At 44.0% G+C, this 22,251-nt stretch overlaps 1 gene segment (V, D, J or C); it reads left to right on the top strand.

Moving 5' to 3' along the window:
• Positions 1-12,542: 12,542 nt before the first annotated feature.
• Positions 12,543-22,251, top strand: part of LOC101840468 — a 46,739-nt gene continuing 37,030 nt past the window's right edge. Inside the window, 2 exon segments of the V gene segment in view lie at positions 12,543-12,661; positions 12,904-13,210. Of these exon segments, the coding sequence occupies positions 12,613-12,661; positions 12,904-13,210 (356 nt within the window).

The following is a 22,251-nucleotide window of genomic DNA, read 5'->3' on the forward strand; positions in this document are numbered from 1 at the left end:
AGAACTCTACCAGGGAACTCTTACAGCTGATTAACACCTTAAGCAAAGTGGCAGGCTACAAGATTAACTCAAGAAAATCAGTATCCCTACTATATACAGATGATAAAAGGGCTGAAAGAGAAATCAGAGAAACATCACCCTTTACAATTGCCAAAAACAACATAAAATACCTTGGGGTAACGCTAACCAAACAAGTGAAAGACCTGTATCATAAGAACTTTGAATCTTTAAAGAAAGAAATTATAGAAGCCCTCAGAAAATGGAAAGATCTCCCATGCTCTTGGATAGGTAGGATCAATGTAGTAAAAATGGCAATCCTGCCAAAAGCAATCTACAGATTCAATGCAATCCCCAATAAAATCCCAGCACAATTCTTCACAGACCTTGAAAGAACAATAATCAATTTTGTATGGAAAAACAAAAGACCCAGGATAGCCAAAACAACCCTGTTAAACAAGGCAACGTCCGGAGGCATCACCATCCCTGACCTCAAGCTCTATTACATTGGTATCTTGCCTGCATGTGTGTGTGTGTGAGGGTATCAGACCCCCTGGAACTGGAATTATAGATAGTTGTAAGATGCCATGTGGGTTCTGTGTCCTCTGGAAGAGCAGTTGGTATTCTTAGCTGCTGAGTCATCTCTCCAATCCAGATTTTCTTCTTAAATTTGAATTTTAAAAAGTGCATTTTTATTTTTTTCTTGAAAAAATTTCATAAATATATTTTGAACATAATTTTTCCTCTCCCAATTCATCTAAGATCTTCCTCACCTCCCTACCCACACAACTTTATGTTTTTTCTCTCTCTCTGCAACAAAAACACAATTAAGAAACAAAACAATTGTAAAGGGTGATGTTTCTCTGATTTCTTTTTCAGCCCTTTTATCATCTGTATATAGTAGGGCTACTGATTTTCTTGAGTTGATCTTGTAGCCTGCTACTTTGCTGAAGGTGTTAATCAGCTGTAAAAGTTCCCTGGTAGAGTTCTTTGGGTCATTGATGTAAACTATCATATCGTCTGCAAACAGTGAAAGTTTGACCTCTTCCTTCCCAATTTGTATCCCCTTGACCCCCTTTGTTGTCGTATGGCAATAGCTAGAACTTCAAGTACCATGTTGAAAAGGTATGGAGAGAGTGGACAGCCTTGTTTTGTTCCTGATTTTAGAGGAATTGCGTTGAGTTTCTGTCCATTTAGTTTGATGTTGGCTGTTGGTTTACTGTATATAGCTTTTATTATGTTTAAGTATGTCCCTGTTATCCCAGATCTCTCCAAGACCTTTATCATGAAGGGGTGTTATTTTATAATAATGTATGTGTTTGTCTATGAATTTATTTAATAGAATGCTCCCCATGTTCGTTTCTTTGTGGTGCTATGATAAAATATCACAAACAAAAACAACTCAAGGAAGAGCTTGAGGGCTACATGTTTGCAATGGCAAGGAAGGCACAGTGGAGAAGCCCTAAGCAGGAAGCTGAGAGATCATGTATCCAGGCTGAGAGAGCATCCCTCTATTTGGAATGGGCTCCCAAAGATCATTCATACACCATGGTAAACATTGATGTATTACCCAAGGCCCCAGTGATTTCTGTGGCCTCCTCCTGTGGATCCAGACTCTCAGCCATCAGTCTAGGATTCAAGAGCTCCCCCTTATCTGGTCAGCTGTCTTTGTGGGTTTCACCATCATGGTCTTGATCCCTTTGCTCATCACTCCTCCATCTCTGTCACTAGGTTCCAGGAGTTCAGTTTAGTATTTAGCTGTGGGTATCTGTCTCTGCTTCCATCAGTCCCTGGATGAAGGTTCTAGGATGACATATAGGGTAGTCATCAACCCTATCATCAAGGAGGGGCTATTAACGTAGTCTCTCCAGTATTGCTTAGTTTGCCAGTTGATGTCATCCTTGTATATCCCTGGAGATCTCACTAGTGTCAGCTCTCTCCTCAAGCCTATAATGACTCGATCTAACATGGTATCTCTCATCCTATTCACCTGTATTCTTACCTCGACTCAACCTTCCTATACCCCCATGCCTTCTTCTCTCCTCCTCTTATCCCCCTCTCTTTTCTTGGTTCCCTCTCCCCTCGCCCGATGTTCCCAATATGCTCAGGAGATCTTGCCTCATTCTACTTCTCTGGGGTATCATGCATCTCTCTTGGGAACCTCCTTGTTTCCAAGACTCACTGACACTGGAATTGTAGGCTGACACTCCCCTGATCCATATCTAAAATCCATATATGAGTGAGTACATACGATGTTTCTCTTTTTGTGTCTGGGTTGCCTCACTCAGGGATGGTTTCCTCTAGTGCCATCCATTTGCCTGTAAATTTCAAGATTCCATTGTTTTTCTCCACTGACTAATACTCTAATGTGTAAATGTACCACATTTTCTCTATCCACTCTTCACTTGTGGAGCATCTAGGTTGCTTCAAGGATCTAGCTATTACATATAATGCTATTATGACCATAGTGGAAGAGACATCCTTGTGTGAATGGGCAAATTTTGGGTATGTGCCTAAGAGTGGAATTGCTGGGTCTTGTGGTAGACTGAGTCCCATTTTCCTGAGGAATCTCCATACTGATTTCCATAGTGGCTGTTCCAGGTGGCACTCCCACCAGCAGTGGAGGAGTGTTCCCCCTTCACTACATCCTCTCCAGCGCAAAATGTCATAGGTATTTTTTATTTTAGCCATCTGACAGGAGTAAGATGATATCTGAGAGTTGCTTTCATTTACATTTCCCTAATGGCTAACGATGTTGAGCACTTTCTCAAGTGTCTCCCAGCCATTTTATACTCCTCTACTGAGAATTATTTATTTAGTTCAGTCCCTCACTTTTTAATTGGGTCCTTTGGTGTTTTGGAGACTTGCTTCTTGAGTTCTTTGTAAATTTTGGAGATCAGTCCTCTGTCAGATTCGGGGTTAGTGAATATCTTTTCCCAATATGTGGGGGCCTTTTTGTCTTGCTGACAGTGTCCTTTGCCTTACAGAAGCTTCTCAGTTTCAGGAGATCCCATTTACTAATTATCGATCTCAGTGCTTGTGCTACTGGTTTTATGTTCAGGAAGCAGTCTCCTGTACCAATTGGTTCAAGAGTACCTCCCACTTTCTCTTCTAACACAGTCACTGTGGCTGGATTTATGTTGAGATCTTTGATCCATTTGGTCTTAACTTTTGTGCATGGCGATAGAAATGGATCTATCTGCAGTCTTCTACATGCCAATATCCACTTATGACAGCACCATTTGTTGAAGATGCTTTCTTTTTTCCATTGTATAATTTTAGCTTCTTTCTCACAAATCGGGTGTTCATAGGTTTGTGGATTAATCTCATAGTGTTCAATTCGATTCCATTGGTCTACCTGTCTATTTTTGTGCTAATACCAAGCTGTTTTCATTACTATAGCTTTTTAGTAGAGCTTGAGGTCAGGGATGGTGATGCCTCCATATGTTGCTTTATTGAGCAGGGTTGTCTTGGCTATCCTCGATCTTTTGTTATTCCATATGAAGTTGAGAATTGTTCTTTCAAGGTCTGTGAAGAATTGTGCTGGGATTTTGATGGGGATTGCATTGAGTCTGTAGATTGCTTTTGGCAGAATTCCCATTTTTACTACATTGATCCTACCTATCCAAGAGCATGGAAAATCTTTCCATTTCATGGTGTCTTCTTTAATTTCTTTCTTTAAAGTTAAAAGTTCTTGCAATACAGGTCTTTCACTTGTTTGGTTAGCGTTACCCCAAGGTATTTTATGTTGTTTGTGGCAATTGTAAAGGGTGATGTTTCTCTGATTTCTTTCCCAGCCCTTTTATCATCTGTATATAGTAGGGCTACTGATTTTCTTGAGTTGATCTTGTATCTTGCCACATTGCTGAAGGTGTTTATCAGCTGCAAGAGTTCCCTGGTAGAGTTTTTTGGGTCACTTATGCAAACTATCATATCATCTGCAAATAGTGAAAGTTTTACCTCTTCCTTTCCAATTTGTATCCCCTTGATCTCATTTTATTATCTTATTGCTCTAGCTAAACTTCCAGTACAGTATTGAAGAGATATGGGGAGAGGGGACAGCCTTGCCTTGGTCCTGATCTTAGAGGAATTGCCTTGAGTTTCTCTCCGTTGATGTTGGCTGTTGTTTTGCTGTATATACCTAAAGGTATGTATCCTGGATCTCTCCAAGACCATTATCATGAAGGGGTGTTGGATTGTATCAAACGCTTTTTCAGCATCTAGTGAGATGATCGTGATTTTCGTTTCTCAGTTTGTTTATATGGTGTATATTACATTGATGGATTTTTGTATGTTGAACTATCCCTGCATCCCCTGCAATGAAGCCTACTTGATCATGGTGGATGAGGATTCTGATGTGTTCTTGGATCCGATATGCCAGTATTTTATTGAGTATTTTTGCATCGATGTTCATGAGGGATATTGGTCTGAAGTTCTCTTTCTTAGTTGTGTCCTTGTATGGCTTGGGTATCAATGTTATTGAAGCGTCATAAAAAGACTTTGACAGATACCCTTCTGTTTCTATTGCATGGAATACATTGAGGAGAGTTGGTATAGCCTGATCTTTGAATTTCTGGTAAAATTCTGCACTGAAGCCATCTGGCGCTGGGCTTTTTTTGGTTGGGGGAATTTTGGTGACTCCTTCTACTTCTTTAGGTGTTATAGGACTATTTAAATTGCTTACCTATTCTTGGTTTAATTTTGGTAAATGATATTTATCCAGAAAATTGTCCATTTCCTTTAAATTTTCAAATTTTGTGGAGTACATCTTTTCAAAATATGACCTGATGATTCTCTGGATTTCCTCACTGTCTGATGTTATGTCCCCCTTTTCATTTCTGATTTCATTAATTTACATGTTCATACTCTGCCATATGGTAAGTTTGGATAAAGTTTTGTCTATATTGTTGATTTTCTCAAAGAACCAACTCTATGTTACATTGATTCTTTGTATGGTTTTCCTAGTTTCTACTTTATTGATTTTAGCCATCAATTTAATTATTTCTTGGTGTCTGCTCCTCTGGGATGGGTTTGCTTCCTTTTGTTCTAGAGCTTTCAGTTGTGCTGTTAATTCTCTAGTGTGACTATTCTCCAGTTTCTTCATGTGGGCACTTAATGCTATGAACTTCCCTCATAGCACTGCTTTCAAAGTGTCCCATAAGTTTGGGTATGTTGTGTCTTCATTCTCATTGAATTCTAGGAATTTTTTATTTCTTTTTCTTTTCTTCATTGACCCAGGAGTGGTGCAATAGTGTATTATTCAATTTCCATGAGTTTTCGGGGTTTCTGCGGTTTGTGTTATTGTTGAATTCTAACTTTAAGGCATGATGGTCTGACAAAATACATGGAGCTATTCCAATTTTTTTGTACCTGTTGAGGTTTTCTATGTTTCCAAGTATGTGGTTGGTTTTTGAGATGGTTCCATGTGGAGCTGAGAAGAAGGTATATTCTTTTGTGTTTAGATGGAGAGTTCTATAGATGTCTGTTAAACCTAATTGGGTCATAACTTCTATTAGGTCCTTCATATCCTTGTTAAGTTTCTGTCTTGTAGTCCTGTCTAGTGGTGAGAGTGGGGTGTTGAAGTCTCCCACTACAAGTGTATGAGGTTTTATATGTGCTTTGAGTTTTAGTAATATTTCTTTTACGAACGTGGATGGCTTTATAATTGGGGCATTGATGTTCAGAATTGAGACTTCATCTTGGTTGATTTCTCCTGTGATGTGTATGAAGTGACCTCCTTCATCTCATTTGATTGATTTTAGTATTAAGTCTAATTTGTTAGATATTAGCATTGCTACCATTGCTTGTTTCTTGGGTCCATTTGATTGAAAAATCTTTTCCCAACCCTTTACTCTGAAATAACGTCTGTCTTTGAGGGTTAGGTATGTTTCTTGTATGCAGCAGAAGGATGGATTCTGTCTTCAAATTCATGCTGTTAACCTGTGTCTTTTTATGGGTGACTTAAGACCATTAATATTGAGGGAAATTAATGACCATTGATAGCTCATTCTTGTTTATTTTGGAATGGTTTTGGGGTGGAATTGTACGTTGATTTCTACCACTTTTTCTTTTGACTGTTGTTAAACTGGGATTATCTATTGACTATGTTTTCCTGGTTGTATTTAACTTCCTTGGGTTGGAGTTTTCCTTCCAGCACTTTCTGTAGGGCTGGGTTAGTGGCTGTGTATTGTTTAAATCTGGTTTTGTCATGAAATATCTTGTTTCTCCATCTATATTGATTGAAAGTTTTGTTGGGTATAGCAGTCTTGGCTGGCATCCGTGGATGTAAATGTTGGTAGAATATCTACCCAGGACGTTCTGGCTTTCATAGTTTCCATGAAGAAGTCAGGTGTAATTCTGATAGGTTTGCCTTTCTATGTTACTTGACATTTTTCATTAGCTTCCCTTAACATTCTTTCTTTATTCTGTATGTTTGGGGTCTTGATTATTATGTATCAAGGGGATTTTTGGCCGTGTCCACTCTATTTGGTGTTCTATAAGCTTCTTGTACCTTCATTAGCATGTCTTTCTTTAGGTTGGGAAAGTTTTCTTCTATGATTTTGTTGAATATGTTTTCTGCCAGTTTGAGGCGGGGTTCTTCACCTTCTTCCATACCTGTTATTCTTATGTTTGGTCTTTTCACAGTGTCCCATATTTCCTTGATATTTTTTGTTAGGGATTTGTTGGACTTAAAGTTTTCTTTGGTCGATGAATCTAATTCTCCTAGTGTATCTTCAACACCTGAGATTCTCTCTTCCATCTCTTGTATTCTGTTGGTTATGCTTGCATCTGTAGTAGCTGACCATTTTCCTAGATTTCTATTTCCAGCATTCCTTCAGACTGTGTTTTTTATAGTTTCTATTTCAGATTTCAGCCCTTGAACTGTTTGAATTGTTTCTTGCAATTTTTGCTTTGTCTTTTCCTCCAATTCTTGCATTTTGGATTGTTTTTTCTTCCATCCCTTTAGGGGATTTTCTCATACCCTCTTTGAGGGCCTCTATCATTTCCATGAAGTTGTTTTTTTAATGTCATTCTCTTCTGGTTCATTTGTGTCGGGATGTTCCAATCTTGTTGGTGTAGGGTCTCTGGACTCTGGCGTTGTCATATTGGTTTTTCTGTTGCTCCTTGTGTTTTTATATTGTCTCCTTCCCATCTGTTCTTGCAGTGGGTTCCAGAGGGTGCCTCTTCCTCTCCTGATGGGTGTAGGCATGTCCACTGTTCTGGTAGCTCTCCACTTCCTTGTCTCATAAATGGAAAAATGGACTAGGATGCTGGGGTGCTTTGGATCTCACTGGGATGGATGGGAGCCCCAGTGGTATACTCCAGGCACAGGAGTGTGGCCTGGACACAGGCCCTGATAGTCTTAGTCACGTGGGTGGAGCACAGACTAGGATGCTAGGGTGAATTTGCTCCTGCCTCTGGGATGGAATCCACTGTGGCAGTCCCGAGCACCAGCAGCTGGTCTAATCCTAGTTCTGTGGGTGGAGCAGGAAACTATGGTACCTTGGTTCCTGCCACCTCAGCGGAGGTGGAAGCCTCAGTGGCAGAGCCCAGGCCCAGGCAGGCAGTCCAGAAATGGGCCCTGGTTTGCCTCAGATTTTCTAATTTTACCTAATAAAAATGAGCAATAAACACTCAGGTGGAAATGAGTAACATGGGGAACATGATGACAGTTTTGTCTGATTCCATCTCATGATTTCAACTTATTTAATGAAAAACTTTACAGATCAAGGCCTAAACCCATCCTGAGGATAAACTGAGGAAGTTTAGCCAGCCTCCTGGGTTGCTAGATTAGCTGTTTCCACATCACAATTTAGCATGATGCCCAGGTGAAGTATTGAAGTGGCGTTCCATAGCAACAGGGTCTGTGCCCCCCAGTCACAGGGGCAGCTGAGCCTTGTTTGAGGCGTCACAGAGCAGCATTGGGCCTTATACTTGCAGCTTAGGGGCGACTGATGGCCCTCCTTCTGTGGAGTTACTAATGCATGAGAGAGATCTCCCTCCACACCAGACTGCTGACTACCCTGGAGGTAGCAGTGGCTATCACACAATAGTCACAGCACCTGTGACAGTACCTGAGGAAATCCTCGGGGTAAGGGTAACATCAGGCAGTAGATGAGAGGCTGTGGTAGCCAGATGCAACCACAGTCCTCTATTCCATTTGCTCAGTCTTCATTCTCGTCTGGGTTTGCTTTAACATCTCTCACTGGCCCCTCCCAATGATCAGGGCTTATAAACGCAGCTTCTTGTTATACCAGAGCATTCTCAGAAGCTAGAGAGGCAGCAATATGGTGGCCATCCCACTCCTCCTCTTTCTCTTAAGTGTCACAGGTGAGATAACATTCCATGGCGACTTTGGATGCTTTGACTGTGTTTGAAAGTGATAAGTGATAAGGAGCAAAAGCCATTTGCAGCACAGGTCTGGCAGGTCACGGCCTGGTGATAGTAGGAAACTCTGATCTAGGGTTTCACAATCTCTCTATCCCCCTGTGCCTCTGGTTACAGCTTCCAAGGGACAGATCACACTCACCCAGCCAGCAGAATCCCTTCATGGTTCTCCAGGAGAGAGAGTCTCGATCACCTGCAGGGCCAGTCAGAGCCTCCTCTACACAGACAGAAAGCACTACTTGTCCTGGTACCAGCAGAGACAAGGGCAGACCATCAAGACCTTCATTTACCATGCTTCAGTCAGGATTGACGGAGTCCCCACCAGGTTCATCAGCAGTGGATCTGGGACAGAATTCACCCTCACTATTGAAGACCTTCAGCCTGAGGACTTTGCAGTTTATTACTGTCTTCAAACACTGAAGATGCCTCCCACAGTGGTTGAGTCCTTAACAGTAACCTCCCTTAGACCTGGTTGCCCCCACCTGTGCTAGCCTCGGGGACTCCTCCAAGAGAAACAGCTGACACAAATTGGAAAGAAAGAAGTCAAATTTTCACTATTTGCAGATGATATGATAGTCTATGTAAGTGACCCAAAGAATTCTACCAGGGAACTCCTACAGTAGATAAACACCTTCAGCAAGGTGGCAGGATACAAAATTAACTAAAAAAACAGTGGCTCTAGTATATATAGACAATAAAGAGGCTGAGAATGAAATCAGTGAAACATCATTCTTTACAATAGCCACAAACAACATAAAATACCTTGGGGTAACTCTAACCAAACAGGTGAAAGACGTGTATGACAAGAACTTTGAGTCTTTATAGAAAGAAATTAAAGAAGACACCAGAAAATGGAAAGATCTCCCATGCTCTTGGATAGGTAGGATCAACATAGTGAAAATGACAATCTTACCAAAAGCAATCTACAGTTTCAATGCAATCCCCATTAAAATACCAGCACAAGGCTGGGCATTGGTGGCGCACGCTTTTAATCCCAGCACCTGGGAGGCAGAGGCAGGTGGATCTCTGTGAGTTCGAGGCCAGCCTGGTCTACAAGAGCTAGTTCCAGGACAGCCTCCAAAGCCACAGAGAAACCCTGTCTCGAAAAAAACAAAAAAAAAAATACCAGCACAATTCTTCACAGACTTTTAAAGGACAATCCTCAACTTTATATGGAAAAACAAAAGATCTAGGATAGCCAAAACAACCCTGTACAATAAAAGAACTTCAGGAGGTATCACCATCCCTGACTTCAAGCTCTACTATAAAGCTATAGTAATGAAAATAGCTTGGTATTGGCACAAAAATAAAGAGGTGGACCAATGCAATCGAATTGAAGACCCTGATATTAACCCACACACCTTTGAACACCTGATCTTTGACAAAGAAGCTAAAATTATACAATGGAAAAAGAAAAGCATCTTCAACAAATGGTGCTGGCATAACTGGATGCTGTCATGTAAAAGCCTGCAAATAGATCCATTTCTATCATCGCGCACAAAATGTAAGCCCAAATGGATCAAAGACCTCAACATAAATCCAGTCACACTGAACCTCTTAGAAGAAAAAGTGGGAAGTACCCTTGAACAAACTGGTACTGGAAACCACTTCCTGAACATAACACCAGTAGCACAGACACTGAGATTAACAATTAATAAATGGGACCTCCTGAAACTTAGGAGCTTCTGCAAGGCAAAGGACACAGTCAACAAGACAAAACAACAGCCCACAGAATAGAAAAAAGACATTCACCAACCCCACATCTGACAGAGGTCTGATCTCCAAAAATTACAAAGAACTCAAGAATCAAGTGTCCAAAATACCAAATAATCCAATTAAAAAGTGGAGTACAGAACTAAACAGAGAATTCTCAGTACAGGATCTAAAATGGCTGAGAGACACTTGACAAAATGCTCACAATCCTTAGCCATCAGGAAAGTGCAAATCAAAACTCTGAGATACCATCTCACTCCTATCAGAATGGCTAAAATCAAAAACAGCAATGACAGTTTATGTTGGAGAGGATGTGGAGAAAGGGGAACACTCCTCCATTGCTGGTGGGAGTGCCAACTTGTGCAGCCACTTTGGAGATCGGTATGGAGATTACTCAGGAAAATGGGCATCAGTCTGCCTCAAGATCCAGCAATTACACTCTTAGGCATATACCCAAAGGATGTACATTCATACAATAAGGACATCTGCTCAACTATGTTCATAGCAGCATTATTTGTAATAGCCAGAACCTGGAAGCAACCTAGATGCCCCTCAGCTGAAGAGTGGATAGAGAAAATGTGGTACATTTACACAATTAAGTGCTATTCAGTGGGAAAAAATAGAATCTTGAAATTTGCAGGCAAATGTATGGCACTAGAAGAAATCATCCTGAGTGAAATAACCCAGTCACAAAAGGACAAACATGATATGTACTAACTCATATATGGATTTTAGACATGGGGCAGGGGATTGCCAGCCTACAATCCCTCTGCCATAGAGTCTAGGAAACAGGGAGGATCCTAAGAGAGATATGCATGGTAACCCAGTGAAGGGGAATGGGAAGAGATCTCCTGAGGGGATTGGGAGCATGGGGAGAGTGGAGGGGAGCAGGAGATGGAAGAAAGGGAGGGGAGAAGAGGCGGGGAGAGGAGGACATAGGGGAGCAGGAAGGGTGAGTCTGGGTAAGCATTGAGAACAGGATGAGAGATATTATCATAGAGGGAACCATAATATGTTCCAGGAGAGATCCAGCACTAGTGAGATTCTCAGAGATCTACAAGAATGACACCAACTGGCATTAAGTCTACCTTAAATGCCCTCCCCCAAAAATGAGATTGATGACTACCTTATACCGTCCTAGAACCCTCATTCAGTGGCTGATGGAAGCAGAGGCAGACACCCACAGCTAAACACTGAACTGACCTCCTGGAACCCAGTTACAAAGAGGAGTGATGAGCAAAGGAGTCAAGATCCGCCTGGTGAAGCCCACAGAGGCAGCTGACCTGAGCAAGGGGAAATGCATGAACCCCAGACTGATGACTGAGTGGCCAGCATGAGACTGATCCAGACACTCCCCATACCTGGGTGTCAGAGAGGAGGCCTCGGCAATCTATGGAACCTCGGATCAGTATTCATTCCTGGCATACGAATGGACTTTGGGAGCCCATTCCACATGGAGGGATGCTCTCTCAGCCTGGACACATGGGGGAGGGCCTAGGCCCTGCCCAGGATAATATGACAGATTTTGAAAATCCCCCCATGGAAGGTCTTACCCTCCATGGGGAGCAGAGGGGAGTAGGAGTAGGGGGGATGAGGGGATTGGGGGGTGGGGGAGGAGGGGAGGGAGAGGAAGCTGGAAGTAACATATGTAAGAAATTAAACAATTTAAGAATTAAAAAACAGATAATTTTTTAAGAAAATAAGTATGTTATGTTAAGCCTGAAGAATTTCCTTTCAATGTTTTTATTTTTTAAAATGACCTGGGGTGTCTTTGTGGGTAACATGCTTGACACAAGTATGAGAACCTGGTTCACAGCCCAGAAACCCACATGAAGCCAGATTCAGCTGCACCACATGACTGTACTCAGAGTGATGCTGTGCCAAGATGAGAGACTGAGACAAGAGACTCTACAGAAGAAGAACATGGGCCAGGCAGCCTTTCATGAGCCATGGTGAACAAAAGACCCTGTCTCACATAAGGCAGAAGGCAAAGTCCAAACCCTAGGATATCCTCTTACTTCCAGGAGGTTGCTCTCAAACAAGAGCAGGCACAAACATACAAAGGTACAGGGACAGCATCACACACACTGAAACACAGATATAACTAAAAAAGAAACTATGCCAAGAATTAATTATGGTACTTTTATCTGAGTCCTCACTTTCCATTCCCTCTTAGATATTTTCATTGGATGTGTACAATTTTGAAGGATCAAGTTTTTCCTGAAATAACTTACATTCTGTACATAGTATATCCACAGTGCACTGTCCCACATCACACCTCAGAAAGATGACAGGGTAAAGACTTAATAGAATAGGCTGCAAGGCTCCTTTAAGATACACTTGCCATGCTCTAGTAAGTTGTGTGCTGACACAAACTCCCAGCAGGTGCCCTTTGAGCACCAGCACCAACATTTCTGGGCTGATTTACATATTGAGTCATTATACAACAACGCAGGTTCCTTTAAGGTCAGCTGCCAGGAGCCTAAGAAACATTCTCTTCTCCAGTACTCAGAGATGGAGTCAAACGCACTCCTCCTATGGATGCTGCTGCTCGGGGTTCCAGGTGAGAGGGTGCAGAGAAGGGTTGGGAGCATCCGCTGCAGCCATCATGGTTTTCCACGCCTCTGGGATCTTGATCATTAGATTTAAGGCATTTGTAATTGGTTTTAAGTTCCTCCTTCCCTTTGATTTTCTGGTTTCCCAAAGCGATGCCCACAAGGAGTCTTAAATTTTTTAATGAAAAATTCCTTTGCTGGGAAGGTTTCTAAACATGTATAACCATGGTCTGTGTGTTTATGATTCCAGGTTCCACTGGGGACATTGTGCTGACTCAGTCTCCAGCTTTGTTGCCTGTGTCTATGGGACAAAAGGCCACCATCTCTTGCAAGTCCAGTGAAAGTGTTAATAAATATAACATAGATTTCATGCACTGGTATCAACAGAAACCAGGACAGCCCCCCAAGCTCCTCATCTATGCAGCATCCAACCTAGAATCTGGAGTCCCTGCCAGGTTCAGCGGCAGTGGGTCTGGGACAGACTTCACCCTCACCATCCATCCTGTGGAAGCTGATGATGTTGCAACCTATTACTGTCAGCAGAGTAAGGAGTTTCCTCCCACAGTGCTGCAGGGCTAAACAAAAACCTCCTGGAGTTGCTGCTCACCAAGGCTCAGTCTCTGGGCTGTCTCTTACTGTCTGACATCTCTACACACAGCTCTAGTCTTGTTTGGGGAAAGATCTTGAACAATGAAGCAAGCTTATAAACTGATTTACATGTTTGTCTCATCCTATACACTTCATACTTTAATGATTTCCTAGCAAAATATAGATCTTTATGATTGTGTCTTAATTATTATTTATTCATTTAAATTTTATTGACACATATTTATCTTTGGATGGTTTTATCTCTTCTTCTACCCTATCTCCATGACCACATTTCTGCCTCTTCCCTCCCACCTTCGGTATTCCTCCTTTGACTGTCCTAACATTTAAGATTTGCTCTTATTTTTTATGTGTTTTAAGAGATTTATTAATAAATACAAATTGCTTCCCTGAGGGAGGGAAAAAAAGTTAGCCAAAGACATTGTGTGTGTGTGTGTGAGAGAGAGAGAGAGAGAGAGAGAGAGAGAGAGAGAGAGGGAGAGGGAGAGGGAGAGGGAGAGGGAGAGGGAGAGGGAGAGGGAGAGGGAGAGGGAGAGGGAGAGGGAGAGGGAGAGGGAGAGGGAGAGGGAGAGGGAGAGGGAGAGGGAGAGAGAAGAGGAAATTTGTTCCACCAATAGTTTTGAGTTACCAGTCGATGTGTGGAAGGTGATCCCCTTAAGAGGAACAGGAGGGGTCGTTCTCACTCTCTCTTGGGTGGTGGTCTGAACATCCTGCATGACAACAACATACTGCGCCTCCAGGGGCAGAAGACCAATGAGGGTATAAATATTTGTTATTCTTTTATTCGGGTGTTCGTTGACTTCTTTATTCACCCTCATTTGGTGCCCATGTGACCTGTTCTCCACAGCCAGTTCATGGCTAGCTGCCTTGGCATCTGCGGCTACTGGACCTAGGCATCTTCCGTGCCAGAGTGTGGGACTCAGAGTCTGCCTCCTCTGCCCACCGCGCTTTATTAGCTCGATCAGACCACCCTGCTCCCACCTGCGTTCAGGGGCTGCAGTGCCGGGTGCACCCCTGCCCTGTTCTCAGACCCCACCAGCGTTCCACAGTGCACGCACACACGCTCTGGCTCCCAGCACCCCAGCCAGTGTGATCCTCAGCTGCCACTGCCGCTGTCACGGTTTTTCTCCCATCCCCACGCCTCTCTCATGCTGTGTCCAGTGCGGCTGCCTACAGCTTGTGCTTGCACCAGTTCCCTGTTCCCAGTGAGCAGCCCGTATCCACTAGACACTAGGTTATCGACCAGAGCCCCACGTCAGCTTGAAGGTGCTCGCTGCTGCAAGCCCCTCCTTAGCTAGAGCTCCAGCCAAGTAGAGCCACCCTGCTCTGCTAGCCTACCAGCGACTGCCAGTCCTTCAGACGCTGCTGCATTGCAGGTTGCTTCCTTTTCCTTTCTCTTTAACAAAAATCCATTCGGTTTGGGTTTGTCTGAGTCTTGCTTAGAGGACATTTGAGACCTGAGTTTCAGGGTCCCTGGATTTGCTTTGGTGGTACACCTGCGGCACCTGCTGGCCACACGTCATCATTGCAAGGTAAAGTCAATGAGCAGGCCAGCAAGCGTGCACATGTCTTCTGCCTGTGTAGCTGAGACCCTGAGACACAAGGACGAGTTTCTGGGGTTTTACTTGGGTACATTACCGGATATTTTTGCAAATTAATCTGATAATTTTTACAATCTGTTACTATCACCATCCAGGAATTTAGAAACCTTTTTGTTTCTACTAGACATGGAATTTTAAAAGAGGTATACGACCTACCTGGGATGTATACACTCTCAGTCATAGTTGCTATTAGTTTGACAGTTCATATCATATCCTAAAATAATATCCAGAAGGATTACAAAAGGCAATTGAGAGCCTATACGTAAAAAGATAAAAAACTATCCTGAGTGAGGTAACCCAGTCACAAAAAGAGAAACATGGCATGTACTCTCTCATATATGGATTTTAGACATAGATCTGGGGAGGGCCAGCCTACAATCCTATGGCCAGAGACTCTGGGAAACAGAAACTTCATTTAGTGGCTGATCGAAGAAGAGGCAGACTCCCTTGGTTAAGTACTGAGCTGAACTCAAGAAAGCCAGTAACAGAGAGGGAAGACTGATGATCAAAGGGATTAAGACTGGGCTGGTTTAACCCCCAGAAACAGCTGACCAGACAAAGGTTAACTCTTGAATCCCAGGCATCAGCCTGGGAATCCAGCATGGGACTGATCAAGACCCCCTGAATCTGGGTGTCAGTGAGGAGGCCTAGGGAATCTATTGAGCCTTGGGCAGCAGATCAGTACCCATCCCAAGTATACACACGGACTTTGGACTCCCATAGAACAATGTGAGATGCACTCTCACCCTGAACTCTTGGGGAAGGGTCTAGGCCCTGACCTATATGAAATGACAGAATATGGACACCCCCCATGGAGGGCCTCACCCTCCCTGGGGAAATGAGGGGATAACTGGGGGGGGAGGGCACAGGAGGAGGGGAGGGAAAGGGAGAGGGACCTGGAACTGACTTGTGAAGCAACCTTGTTTCTTTTCTGAATTTAAACTGGAAAATAAAATTTAAAAAAAGATAAAGAAGCAAATGGAGAGAGACAGACAGACGGGGGGGGGGGGTGTCAGAAGATAACCCGAGTGAGATGGTTCTTTTCTTCCACCGTGTGGGGTCTGGGAATCAAACTCAGGCTCATCGGCCTTTGCTATAGGCACCTTTCCAATTACCAGCTGGTCAGTCTTGCCAATCTGACCTAGCATCTTTTTTTAATGATTTCTTTTATCTTTAAGTGGGGTGGGGTGTTGGCGTATGTGTAAGTGTCCCAGGGAGCTGGTGTTTCAGGAGATTTCGAGCTACTTGATGTGGGCGATGGAAAACAAAGTGCAAGAGCCAGAAGTGCTCTCAACTGCCAAGCCACTTACTCACCTCTGATCTGCCATTTATTAAGCAACTTTTTTAGAATCAGTAACTCTTTTGCATTAGGACAACGGTAAACTTAATGGACGTTTTGTTGTTTGCCATTTAAGCTGAAAAGAGCTTTGAGTAGCTAAGAGTGTCAGTAAATCTTTCAGATGCAGGCTTGCATTCTGACCCCAGTGTTTCTATTCTCCCATTGCTTTTGCTCATTTGCACTCACAAACAGTCTGCTACAGTTGCTTAGAAACGTAAGGCTGTGCTGCAGTTATTTTTCTGCTTTGGTTCCAATGTCTCTACCTCTATGTCCATCCTCAAATTAAGTCTTCAATATAAGATTTACTGATTGACTTGTTGTCTTTATGCAATATTCACCATTTTAACAACTTCTATGGCTGTGGTTGAAGTCTCCCTGCCCTCTCCTTTTCTTCCTTCCTTCCTTCCTTTCTTTCTTCATCCTTTGTGTATGGTGTATAAAATGTGTGAGTAAGTGTGCCTTGACACAGAGTGCACATGGAGGACAGAGGACAACATCAGGGGTTGGTCCCCAAACTCCACCTTGTTTGAGGCAGAGTGTCATCAGGGAACTTTCAAGACATGGGGTTGGTGGAGGAGAAGACTTAATGGATACCTTCTTCTCTTTTCAGATGGGCAATGAGCCCTCATCCGTTGGACTTCTCTGGAGCACTGAGACACTAGAACTCCTTCGATCCTACATCCCTAAGGGGCAAGTGCTTTGGTACTTCCCTGTACTGCACCTTGTTTTAGCTATAAGCTGGAAAAGAGAAAGTGGCCTCCTAAGAGAAGTATTAACTATAATACTAATATCCAACTAGTCTTAACCTGACATGACATGAGGCTGGAAATGACCTGAGGTCCTCTATAATTTTTTGCTTTATGGGAACATTTAAATCTCTATGGACAATGGTATGTGGAATCTACCCTTCTAGCCTCCATTAATACTGCATCTGTGCTGGATCAATGACTCTTAAGGAAACAATAGGTTGGTTTCTCTATTAATTAACCACCATCAAGTAGTCCCCAGATTCCTTTAGTTCCCCTTAAAGGAAATGTCAAGGCAATTTTTGTTCTCCAGAATTCAAATCCCCTTTCCTTGTAAAACTTAAGTCAGATTAAATCTGACTTTAGGAGATTTTTCAGTTGACCCTGACCAATATACTGAAACTTTCCAAAAATCTTACCCTGTTAGTGGATATAACCTAGGAAAAGATGGTGATAGTCATAGGTCAGACAAATGTAAGTACAGGAAAGCTAGTTGTTTCCAGGCTGCTGAGTCTTATCCTGATGGCCTTCTTGTATCCTATGGTCCATCTCACCAGTTCTTTTGTAAAGGGGAAACAGACCCTATAGTCAAGAAGGCCATTTCCCAAGAAAACCATTAAAGTGCCAATGAGAGTCCTTTCATAGAACAGTAACATAAACATTTTCAAGCTTTTATAGTAGAGGGATAAGAAGGGCCAGGATCAAATCTTAGTCCACTTTCTCACAATATGAAGCCAGCATTACCCAGATGACAGCACAAAGACATAGGGGGAAATGACAAAGAGACCAATTTCCCTGATTTTAACATACCCCCCCAAAAAACCTGCAAAAAATCAATGAGCACATTAAGAGGAGGGTATACTATGACCATGACCATCTTGGTTTGAATCCAGGGATGAAAGGTTGGTTCAAAAACAAAACAGCAGGACAGTGTGACCTTTAATCCCAGCTCTTGGGGAGGCAGAGGCAGGGGGATCTCAGTGAATTCGAAGTCAGCCTAGTCTACAGCATCCCTCATTGTGGGATGGGTAGCCAAAATCCATTTGTATGCCAGGGATAAATACTACCCAAGGCCCCATAGATTACCTAGGTCTCCTCACTGACACCCACATTCAGGGAGTCTGTGTCAGTCATATGTTTTCTACACAGCCATCAATCTGGGGTTCAAGAGCTCCCCCTGTTCAGGTCAACTGTTTATGTGGGTTAAACCAGCCCAGGCTTAACTCCTTTGCCCATCAGTTCTTCCTTTCTGTGACTGGATACCAGGAGTTCAGTTCAGTGTTTAGCTGTGGGTATCTGCCTCTGCTTCCATCAGTCGCTGGATGGAGGTTCTGGGAATCCAGGATTATGACCCAGTGTTGTTAGTTCCAGGTAAGCATGCATGTGTTTGGTGGCTGTCTTTATATTTGATTGTGGCTTTCAAACATTCAGTCCTTACTGTTTGTTTTAGTTTCTGTGGAATATGGATTCAGATGTATAAAAACCAGTTACTGTAGCTTAAGACATCCTACAATGAGGGATGCTGTCTCAGCCTGGACTCTTGGGAGAAGACCTAGGCCCTGCCCTGGATTAAATGACAGACTTTGGAAATCCTCCATGGAGGGCGTCACTCTCCCTTAAGACATCTTCTCAAATATATTTTTATTTGGTAAAAATGGTATCTTGTAAAATTTAAAAATATATGAGTAAAGAATATGAAAATAAATTAACTCTCACATCTAACTAAAAAAAATCTGTTATCATTGACTGGTGCATTTTTCACTAAAGTTGTAATGACTGCTATGCATTTCTGTTATATTTTTTGATGTGAGCCTTGCCTTTAAGGGCTGAGTCCAGGTAAGCATTTCTCTATGAATGTATTAAGTAAAATCCCTCACTGGTTTCTTTCAATTGATTCCTTATCCAAAACCAAGACATGACTTTAAGTTAAACATATTAACTTAAATGAATCTAACATTAACTACATTGACTGCATAACCATTCCTATCATCTTTGGAACATCATGGTTTTGATAATTCAGGTGGGGTTCTTCACTTCAGATATCTACTTACAATAAGGATGGACCGAGTGGAATGCAGAGGACTGGGTGCTTCCCCACTCCGAATATGTCTCAGAGAATGACTCCTCAGACTGCGACGGAGTCACGTGGACCAGAAATGGCCGTCAATTGAGTGGATGGAGAGTCATGTCTTATCCATGAGGAAGCCCATTCATCTACAAAGTGAGGTTTTCAGAGCCCATCTGCATGTTGTTCTCATTGCTCACTGCCTTTCCTGTGCCTAATGATGTTTGGAACCAAGGCCACTTAATAACCCAACATCCCCTTCTAATCTGAACCACACCACCACCTTTTTTTTTCTTTCTTGTGAAACCTGATTGCTTTCTCTTGCTGAGAAAAATCAAAATGTGAAATACATTGTTATTGTAAAATATGAAAAAAAATAATTTGCAACCCAGAGAAATGACCCAGTGGTTAAGAGCCCATCCTGCTCTTTCAGAAGACATGGAGTCCCTTTCCAGCATCTACATGGCAGCTCAAAACCATCTGTAACTCTAGTTTGAGAGAGAATTCCATGCTGTCTCTGGCATCCAAGAACAACAGGCACAAATAAGGTGCACAGACATACAGACAGGATACTCATGCACATAAAATAAAAATAAAGACTTTTTTTAAAGTTTAATTCTGGTCTAGGCTTGATGGACTCTGGAGGACAAGCACAGCTCCACCCCAATCTCTAAAACTTGGATCAGAAAGAATTTCACCCACAAGCCCGCCCATCAGGCAGACGGGCATCCTTTTGGGGAGTGAGTACAGGGCAGCAAAATAGGAGAGAGAGAGAAGCAGAATGATAAACGTGATGGGGAGAGAGGCAAGGGCAATGAGGAATAGGTTGAGGTAGATAGATATATTACAGCCACTCAGGGCCAGATGTCTGGACTGCTTCCAAGGGCCATGACCTGGTCCATGACCCTAATGCAACTGAGAGAGGGTCTGTGTTGATGTCTGTGGCTCCCACGGTGTCATCCAGTCATGAACTGCAGAGGTAGACCGTGTCTAGGTCCATGGTCCTACAGCCTGAGTTTATGCTGATATCTGTGGCCTGTGTTGCCACTGAAGGCCACGCTAATTCCCAGGATCTGGGTCTCTACCTGTGACCTTTATGGTGTCAAGGGCTATGCTGCTGCTGGGCCCATATAGACCTGAATAACACCTGCTGCCACCCAGGGCATTGTACAGGCCTGAGCTGCAGCCAGGACCATATCTGGATCTGTGGCCCTACCAAAGACGGGACCTGAACTGATACCCAAGGCTTCTGTCACCATAGAAGGCAGTGCACATGTCTGGGATCTGGACCCACACCTGGGCCATGTGGGGATTCAAGACCATTGAATCTAAGTGACCTGCGTTGCCACCTGGGACCATGGTGTCATCGGGGCCTGGGGCCACGTCTAGGTTCACAGCTCTGCTGCAGCTTTGGTCTGTGTTGATATGCTTGGTTCCTGTTACACCCAAAAGCAGTGAGGAAGGGGCTGCACACAGTTGGCCCTGCCCCTCACCAACTGCGCAACTCTGGAGAGCAGGCCCTGTACCTCCCCAGGGAAGCACAGTAGAGCTGTGCCTGCTGACAGGGGTGCGGGTTAGCAGGCCCTGAGTATGCAGAGTGGGAGAGCTAGCCCCACAGTCTGTCACTCAGTGACTCGGGAGAGGGAGAGATACCTCCCTCGCTCCTCGCCCCTCACCCCTTGCCACCTACTGCAGCTGGAAAAGATGGTCCCGGAGTCACGACAGTGGAAGCTGCAGCGCTCAGGAGAGAGAGCCAGGGCAGCATAGTCGAGCAGACCCCAGTGCTTGTTGGAGATCTGGCCCCACCCTTCATCTGCCCTATGGTGTAGGGGAGGAGGGAGAGATGACACCCCCTCCCCGGCCCCTCGCAGCCTGCAGGCAGGTGAGAGGACTGGCCCTGAAGTCATGAGAGTGGGAGAATCGGCACTGTCCCCCACCAGCAAGCCCACGCGGGAGAGCGGGCCCTGCATCTCACCTGGGAGCACAATAGGGCTGACCCTGTTGACGGCCTGCAGGTGAGCAGGCTGAGGGTCATAAGAGCAGGAGGACCGATCCCACCCCCTCATCTGCCGTGTGGTAGCGTGGGTGAGGAAAACCATCCTCCCTCCCCTCACCATCTGCCACCTGTGGCAGGTGAGAGAGCTGGCCCCAGAGCCACAAGAGTAGAAGTGGCCCTGCCCATCATCGCGGGAGCACATGGGAGAGTGGCATGGCTTCTCGCCAGGGCAGCGCACTAGAACCGACCCTGCTGGTGGGGCTCAGATGAGCCAGGCCCGTAGGCATGACAGCAGGAGGACTGCCCCCATCCCCTCCCTGGTGTACAATGTGATGGCAAGAGTAAAGGAAATGTGCCTTCCCCCTGACCCCTTGCCACCTGTGACAGACAGAAGAGCCAACCTGGGGAGTGTGAAAACAAAAGAACCAAGTGCAATGATCTGGAGGGCATGCCCTGCACCTCAACTGGGCAAAACAGTAGAGCTGACCCCAGTGATGTGAGGATGTGAGAGCAGGAGAACTGTGCTGCTCCCTGTTGTCTGCGACATTGGTTGAGCTAGACAGAGCAGTGCTGGAGAGCTCACCTGGGTGATGATGAGGAGGAGAAAAAGCTGGCAGGCTGACCAACCCAGCTACCACCCAGGCCCAGAACCAGAACTACAAGGTGGCCCACCACAACACCACCTCACCTACGAACTGCTGGGGCATGTGAAGGGGACAGACATACAGATCCAACGCTACAGGATCTCCAGGACACAAGGCAACAATAGGATATCCAAGAGGAGTCCTAATGAGGGCCCAGTATTGAGGGTGTAGCAGAAGCCAGGGGCTTCGAACTAGACCAATGAATGACTGCAATAAATACTTACAAGTAAGGTATATGGACTAAAGGGTATACTGTGTGACTCATTGGGCCACACTGCAGCTTCCATGCTGAGATTTTTTCTTTGGTTTGGGGGGTTTGGTTCTACTTTTAAATTTTGTTTTGTGGGGAAGTTGCAAGGGCAGATGGTGGAAGTTAGGGGACGGAGAGATGAGTAGGGTTGGGTTGCATGACGTGAAATCCACAAAGAATCAATAAAAAGATTTTCTTAAAAAGTTGAATTACTTTGATGGCAGTGATCCTACAACTCATACCCTTTACCACAGAGCAGTGACAGTACTCTCCCACATGGACTCCTACAGTAACAGGAAGTGATGATTCCCTGTGGCCAGCCACAAAATCACCTGGGATACACTAAAATAC

The sequence above is a fragment of the Mesocricetus auratus genome, unplaced genomic scaffold (assembly GCF_017639785.1).
Source record: "Mesocricetus auratus isolate SY011 unplaced genomic scaffold, BCM_Maur_2.0 Super-Scaffold_100676, whole genome shotgun sequence".
NCBI lineage: Eukaryota > Metazoa > Chordata > Mammalia > Rodentia > Cricetidae > Mesocricetus > Mesocricetus auratus.